At 37.6% G+C, this 7720-nt stretch overlaps 1 protein-coding gene across 1 annotated transcript; it reads left to right on the top strand.

The window, feature by feature from the left end:
* Positions 1 to 474: 474 nt before the first annotated feature.
* Positions 475 to 5018, top strand: arc (activity-regulated cytoskeleton-associated protein). The gene is made up of 2 exons (XM_004918927.3): positions 475 to 3909; positions 4369 to 5018. Exon 1 carries the CDS (start codon positions 1009 to 1011, stop codon positions 2158 to 2160), a length of 1152 nt encoding a protein of 383 aa, XP_004918984.2. The 5' UTR covers positions 475 to 1008; the 3' UTR covers positions 2161 to 3909; positions 4369 to 5018.
* Positions 5019 to 7720: the final 2702 nt, after the last annotated feature.

Genomic DNA, 7720 nt, shown 5'->3' with positions numbered 1-7720 from the left:
GTGCTTCCCCTTCCTCCTAAATGACGTGTGTATTTGTGTTTATTTATTATGTGTGTGTGTATTATGTGTGGGAGTGAATGAGGAGGTGAGGAGGAGGACATTGTCTTCCAGAGGTTCCCCTCAAGGGTAAAAAAACCTCATCTTTTGACAGTTTCAGGCTAGGGAGAATGTCTAATGATCCGTGGGAGAAGTGTCTCCTCGTTAGAGCAGAATTACGTGTTTCCTCGTTTTCAAAGAGAGAGGGAATTACACATTCTTCCACAGCAGAACTGCTCAGAACCGTCAACGTGCGTTCGCTGAATCATAGGGAGAAGGGAGGGGGGACCGAAGTGGCATCCAAAGGCTGGTTGCCAGGGAAACGTCTTCTCCAACCAATCCGTGCCGAGCTCATAGTGTGGGTTTGCTGACTACTCACATGTCGAGCTCTGTACGGCAGAGTATAAATACCGCGGCTGGAAAACTCTTCTCACAACTCACAACGCAAGCAGATAGAAAGTATTTCTTCTATTCGGGTTCCGAAGAGCCGGCTTCAAAGGGAATCTCCTCAACCTCCGACTTCTTCCTTTGCCTGAAATACTTGGGAATTTTCCTAACTCTGCCGAGGCTGAAATCGGAAAGAATTTCTTTGCTGGAAGACTTTGCTTTATTTCGACCAGTTTCTGATTTCTGCCACTTCCATCTACTGACATTTCTGCAGGTGAAGGACTCACTTTGCTTTTCGAATTTCTGAAGGAACTCTTGGGTGATCTATAACTTTCTATTTCATTCTATTTCCTGATCTATTTCACTCATTGAGAGCAGTTGTTTTATGTGCTGTAAACTTTCCTGTTTATCTGAAATCTGATGCACAACTTATTTTATATTGCATAAAAATGCTCTTAGCTTATTGATATCATTTAAAAGAATTGCTAAACTTAAATAGTGAGGTGACACTGAAATATCTTTGATTGAGATTTTAATCAAGTTATAGCATTCATTGTCACTTATTGTTAAACTTTGAATCTAACTATGGCTATAACTATGGCTGCTAGTGGAATGCTTGTTCCTACCCTGTCTAATCCTGAGCAAACTGTGGCTCTTCAGATAGGAACTTGTAGCCCAGCAGAAATGTTGGACAGGGTCAGAAAGACACAGGTCTATATCCTATCGGGGGTTTCTAGACAGGTTGAGAGTGAGCTGAAAGGTTTTAAAAGGTCGGTGATGAGGTTAAATGCCAACATGACTGATGAAGCCCCAGCAGTAGGCATACGAAGATGGAAGCGTTCCATAAAGGCTTGTTTAATGAGGTGCCAAGATACCTTGGTGAATTTAGAAAGGTGGGTCAAAAGAGAGATGAATTCCTGGAGAGATGTGTTTTCTCGTTTTGAAAAAATGGTCAGCAAAACAGACCAGGCTGTATACAGGGCCAGTAAGATAGATGAAAAACCAAGAAGGTTTTTCCAAGGCTTTGGATTTTTAGGTGATAAAAAGAAAGAAGCAGAGTTATCCCAAGACATTGTAGATCCATATGCTCCCAGCCCAAAAAAGGAATGTGAACCACATGAATGGGTAGTCATTTCTGTCGATATTCTCTCCCCTCCAGAGTTTGATGCCAATATGTCAGAAGATCCTAGGGAGTTCATTGTCAACCTGGAGAAATACTTCAAGCGTAGTGGCTGGGATGAAAAAGTTTGGCTATCCCAGGTTGACAATCACTTGAAAGGAGCAGCTAAGAAGTGGTGGGAGTATAGAAAGGAGACCATAGACAGCTGGCATGATTTCAAAGTAGCCTTCTTGCAGTACTGTGAGAGGCTTTTGGTTAGAGAGGCCATCAAACGGGACTTAGATCTCCCCCAAAGACGCTGGGAGCCCTTTGAGCAGTTTGTATGGAAGAAAAGGGCACTGTACCACAGGCTTTACGTAGACGCCAATGAGGAAGAAATGATTCGCTACATTATTAGCACCCTGCACCCTGAGATCAGGCGTTTCTTAAAACCCCCATTTCCCAAGACTGTGGAGGATTTAGTCCAGATGGGGAAAGAAATCCAGTTTGAATTTGAGCAGTCAGAGAAACAAACCCTCAAGGCAGCTTACTCAGATGAGCAAATTAGTACCAAGCTGAAGGTGACAGTCACCAAGGACCCTTATGATAGCAACAGTGTTTGTACTGAGAAAATGTAATTCAGACATATATGATCCATCAGGGAAACATGGAGGAACCTTCTAAAAGTTGAAACTTTATCAACTTTGAAAGAATGAATGGCTGGCAAGTGAGTAATATTTAAAAGGCCTGAACTGAGTTTAAACTTCAGAACTGTAACTGAAGTTATAGGAGAAGGTAGAAAGAGCCAGAGAAGTTAGTAGCTTTAGGGAAAAAGTTACTTATTCAGTTACTCTTAACCTATGGCAATAGCTATTGTGAAGTTACAACATCTTTTCTTATTTAGAAACATCATTGTTGCCCATCTCTTTTCCACCATTTGGCAGAAAGAGAAAGAGCCAATGATATGTCTTCTAGCTAACCATCACTTACAGCTAAACAGAATCCATAATTAAGCTAATGCCATTAGAACACCATGTCTATATTTTTGACTTTTTGCTTCGACACAGCTATCTATGGAAAGCAAAAATTGCAGTTTGTCACCAGAACCCAGTGTCATTTGACTGTGGGATAGAGCTATAAACTAACTGACAACCCAAGTTGACCATTGAATTGGTTGGCTGTAAGTGACAGTTGGAAGGTGTGTTCCCTTATAAGAGCATTTTTATGACAAATCCTATGTATGGTGTAACAAACAATGTAATAAGTTTGATAATAAGCACTGAAGTTACTTTATTTTTATTGTATAACATATACTGCAATATCTGCAATGTACTATAAATAGCAATTCCTAAACTATTTGTGTATGTGTAAAAGTTGTTACAAGCAATAATGCACAACTATAACCTTATATCGTACATGGCAAACCTATGGCCTGCAATATTGTTGTTGTAATACAACTTTAAGCAAAAGTAAATTACAGCTCAAGGGCCAAAGGGGGTTGGAGACACCTGCCTTACAGATCAATGTTGTGATAAACTTGTAACCTTGAATCTCAAACAGTTCTTATCAATATTGTATAGAGAGTTTCACATTCTTGCGTATATTTTATAACAGCCATTGGTTGATACTGTACTGTGTGTATTTTAAAAGTGTACAAAATGTATTTTGATAAGATCAACGTTATTATGAACTCTTAGGAACCAACAAAAAATTGTGACTTATTTTTGGATTGTCTAGAACTTATCTAATTGAATGAATGTAGCATTTTTTAAAAAAAGAAGTGATATTAAAGCACAGGAAAGTGAACATGTTATAGATAGGAGGTACCACCATACCAGCTCTTGGGTGGCCTCTCTGGAGACATCTAGAACAATAAGAGGCCTACAAGGCTGGAATTGCTTCCACTTGGAAACTGATGAACTGTTCTGTAACTTGGATTTAAAGTCAAAAAGTGTTGGACTTTGCCATAATTTGGAAGCAAACAGAGACAAATAAATCTTACCAGGCATCTTCTGTACCTACCAAGTAGATATGTATGGCCTGCAATCAAAGTTTTTGGCTATGCCAACTGATCATACTGTATAGGTTGCCCTGTAATACAAAAGTAGGGCTTTGTGGAATGTAGGAACAATCCTCAACTCAGGAATACCTATGATTCTATTGAAATAATCGAGCAACATACCTGCAGCTACAAAGACTTAAGGCTCAATGAAAAGAGCAACAAAATGGACAAAGTCCTGTCAAGGCACAACACCCTCTGGAGAGAACTAGACTGGCACCCTGCTTGAAAGGCATCGATAATCAGCATTCTGAATCGAATTCCATGTTGGAAAGATATCGGGTCTGGGTAGTCAGGCTGCTACACAAGAGGCCTTCATAATACCACTGTAAGTTCATATAATAATATGTATATAACTATTAAATCAGAGCACTTAGATCACTTTGTTATTCAGAAATAGTCAACCTAGCATGTATATAAACGTTTAGAGATTTATTACATATTATAGCTTTCATTATGTGCAGGATGCAGCCTTACTTTAAAGCTCTACTGCTTGGGCTGCATGGCCAACATTGTTACCCTTGCTAAGGCATATTTGTATTATAGGTCTTGTCTTAGAAATGACAATGATTAGGCATAATTCTCCCTGTGGTGTTTATGAAGCATACCAGCTGTCAGCCTATTGCTGTAGATGAGCAATAGTTCTACCATAAATGGAACAGGAGGCCATTGCAGGCAGTTAGTTTTCATGTACAGAATTGGTTTGTAGAGTAGCATAGAGTGTGTTAATAATGCTACTGTAGAATAAATAAATAAACTTATTTGCCCTTCTTTCTCTATTTTGCAGATCAGAGATAAAGTACATGGACCTTGGCATCCAAAAAAGTCTACAATGACCAACAGAGCTATATTGACTCCACTGTCCAGGTGTCTAAAATTTGCAATGATGTAACAGAAATGGCTTTTCTGGAGGATCAGAAGAAAAAATACATATATTTGAACACTGACCATGAAATATCCAAGCGTCCCAAGGGGTCTGTTCCAGACATGAATGACAGTTAAAGTTGCTCGGTCTCTCCATATCTCCAACAACGTACTCCAAACGTCTAATAGATGACAAGTGACTTTGTGATGCTACATTCCCTGCAGTTGACCTAAAAAAGCCAATATTAAGAAAATGTACATTTCTCTTCTTTGCAAGTACATGAAAATGTATTATGTACCAAGATGGTCTATTTCTCAATTAGAAAAAAAACATTGGGTATCAGTAATTGGTCTTGGCAACACAGCCAGGACTATTTCAGTGCTTATGGGTAAAAAACAGCTGAGGAGTGATTTTGCCATTGCTGCTGACCGAGACGGTATTCATAATCGTTAGGAACTGTCTCTTTGTATACGTTGCATTTTATTCCAAAGAAAAACGACAGCATTAAATATTGAATGATGTATTTATAAAGGAACAAAGTATTTGGTTAATAAAATATGAAACACATCCTCGTTTGATCTCTCTCTGGTTTTTTTTGATGACAAGGCAGGTATGGGGGGCACTGGCGTTATGCACAAATAACACAAAGGCACTGTGGGAATATACGACATTATCACACCGGCACAGCGCAGAATCCGAGTGAGCCGCACAGGGAATTGGTCTAGTATTTCCTGCAGAACCATATAAGGGAAGAATGAGCCAGAATGAGACTCCCTATGGCTCAAACGATGCATTCTCCTTCTAATTTTAGCTACAAAAAAAGGGTAACTGGTACCTCCTGACTCCAATAGCCGTATCTATTGGAATACCTGCACAAAGGGCTTTAGGAGACTTTGCAAATATGTCGGCTAATGACCTGGGGGGGCTTCTCACACACACTGTGCCATTGTACCAGAGACATGTTCACTCGTTATCCATAGAAAAGAACATTAAAAATCAGTTGTAAGGCGCTGACATCTGAATGCAGGAAAGGGAAAGAGAGGAGGAGACACGTATCTGAATCAGACTGCTTTAATTGGGTGGGAGGTAAAAGCTCTGCTTGGACACTATTCATTGCTCCTTTGCCAGAGCTGAACAGGATGTTTATGATTTTATTAAAAATTCCCTGTTAATATTCACTAATATTTTGATCACTGAGCAGGGCAAGATGATAATGCTGTAAATATCAAGCTGAAAATACTGGGAAGTGTTGCCTAGCATCAGTAGGTCGTATGCTAAATTGATCTAGTTTAGAATGCTGACTCTCTCTACAGGCTATGGGCAAACTTAGGGGGCTGTTCCTGCTGAATTGTGCTTAGTACAGGGGAATCCCTATGTGCCATAGTTTTATGGTATCTCTCTGTACAGGCTATGAGCAAACTTAGGGGGCTGTCCTAGCTGCATTAGATAGAATATAGATAGACGGGAGATACTATAGATGACATATAAGTATTTAATGGTATAAGTCTCTTCAGGCGGTAGAGATCCAACTATAGGGTGGCAGATTTACTCAAATAGTATATCCTGAGCTAGCAATTTGATCGCTTAAAGATAAAGAGGAGATAATAGTGATAAGAGATATAAATAGAGATATAAAAACCAAAAATAAATAAAAAAAAAAAATAAAATATACACACCCAAGAAAAAAGATAAACACACCAAACAAAAAAAGAGAAAAAAAATAAGAAAAAACAAAAAAAAAAAAGCACAAAGAAAACAGACAAATAGAATAAATATGTTAGTCCAGAAGATAAATAAAAAACAATAAGAAAAAAAAAAAAAAAAAAAAAAAAAAAAATTTGTAAAAAAAAAAAAAAAAAAAAAAAAATATAAAAAAAAAATAAAGTACGCATATACACTAAATTAAAAAAATTAAGAAAGCAACACAAATAAATAAAAAAATAAAAAAATTAAAGCACACAAAAAATAAAAAAAAAAAAAAAAAACAAAAAAAAAGAAAAAAAATAAAGATAAGAAAAGAAACAATAGAGTAACCGAGAAACTATATATAGAAGATAAAAAAAAAAAGAATAATATGTAAAGGATTGAGCAACTTAGGGAGCGCTGATATCCTGCTGAATTGTCTAGTACAGGGGAAATCATATGTTGCATAGTTTTATGGTATGCGATCTACTGTAAGATATAAAAGCAACTTAGGAGGGCTGTTATCTGGCTGAATTTGTGCTAGATACAGGGGGACCTATGTGATTAGTTTTTGGCTATCCTATATAGATAAAATAATGAGAAATTAGAGGGTCTGTTCTGTGAATGTGCTTAGTACTAGGGGAATCCTTATGTGCCATACGTTTTATGTTCTTCGTAAGTCTATGAAGCAAACTTAGGGGTGTTGTTCTAGATGAAGTTGTGCTTTAGTACAGCGGAATCCCCTATGTGCCATAGATTTTTAAATAAGAGATATAAAAAAAATATATAGAATATAAAGAGAATATAGAAAATTAGGGTGGCTGTTACTGCTGAATTGTGATATAAGTAAAGGAGAGAAGAGATAATATATAATCCATGGCGAGATTGTCTCAAGAGCCAGGATATATCCAAATATAATAAAGATATATAGATAATAAATAAGGAGATAAGAAGACATATAATCAGAAGAGAGACATTCATTCATAATAGCACTAGATTGATGGCTAAGCTATGGCAGAGAGATTCCCCTCGTAAAGGCCAGCTTCATATACTAATGCACTATGACTAGCTTCAGCCCATGTATTAATTGGCTATGAGGGATTCGCTCAAAGGCATAAGCGACTATCATCATAGACATACATCCAGAAACTAAATCCACTAGCCATCGATAAAAGTGAGAGAGATATACCCTCAAGAAAAGAGAGCTTTCTATCCCATAATGCACTACTTAGCCATGTAACTAATGGCGAGAGAGATTCTCCGAGCCAGGCTTCAATATCCTAATGAAGAAAAAATAATAAATAAGATAGATAATATGGAGGAGATTCCTCAGAAAGCCAGGTACATATCCCATAATGCACATCAGCCATGTATTAAATGGCAGAAAGTAGATCATCGCTCAGTAGCCTCACTGGATCATAATGCACTACTTAGACTATGTTATATGGAGAGAGATTTTCCTCAGAAAGAGAGATATATATACATAAAAAATGGCAAAATATAAATAAATATGTATATTGGATGAGAGATTGCCCCTCATGAAGCCAGGATTCATATCCTAAATATGTGCCTCTAGTATGTCACTATAGAG

Source organism: Xenopus tropicalis, chromosome 6 (genome assembly GCF_000004195.4).
Source record: "Xenopus tropicalis strain Nigerian chromosome 6, UCB_Xtro_10.0, whole genome shotgun sequence".
NCBI classification, from domain to species: Eukaryota; Metazoa; Chordata; class Amphibia; order Anura; family Pipidae; genus Xenopus; species Xenopus tropicalis.
Note: the sequence above shows the minus strand (reverse complement) of the source record. Positions and strands in the feature narration are given on the sequence as shown.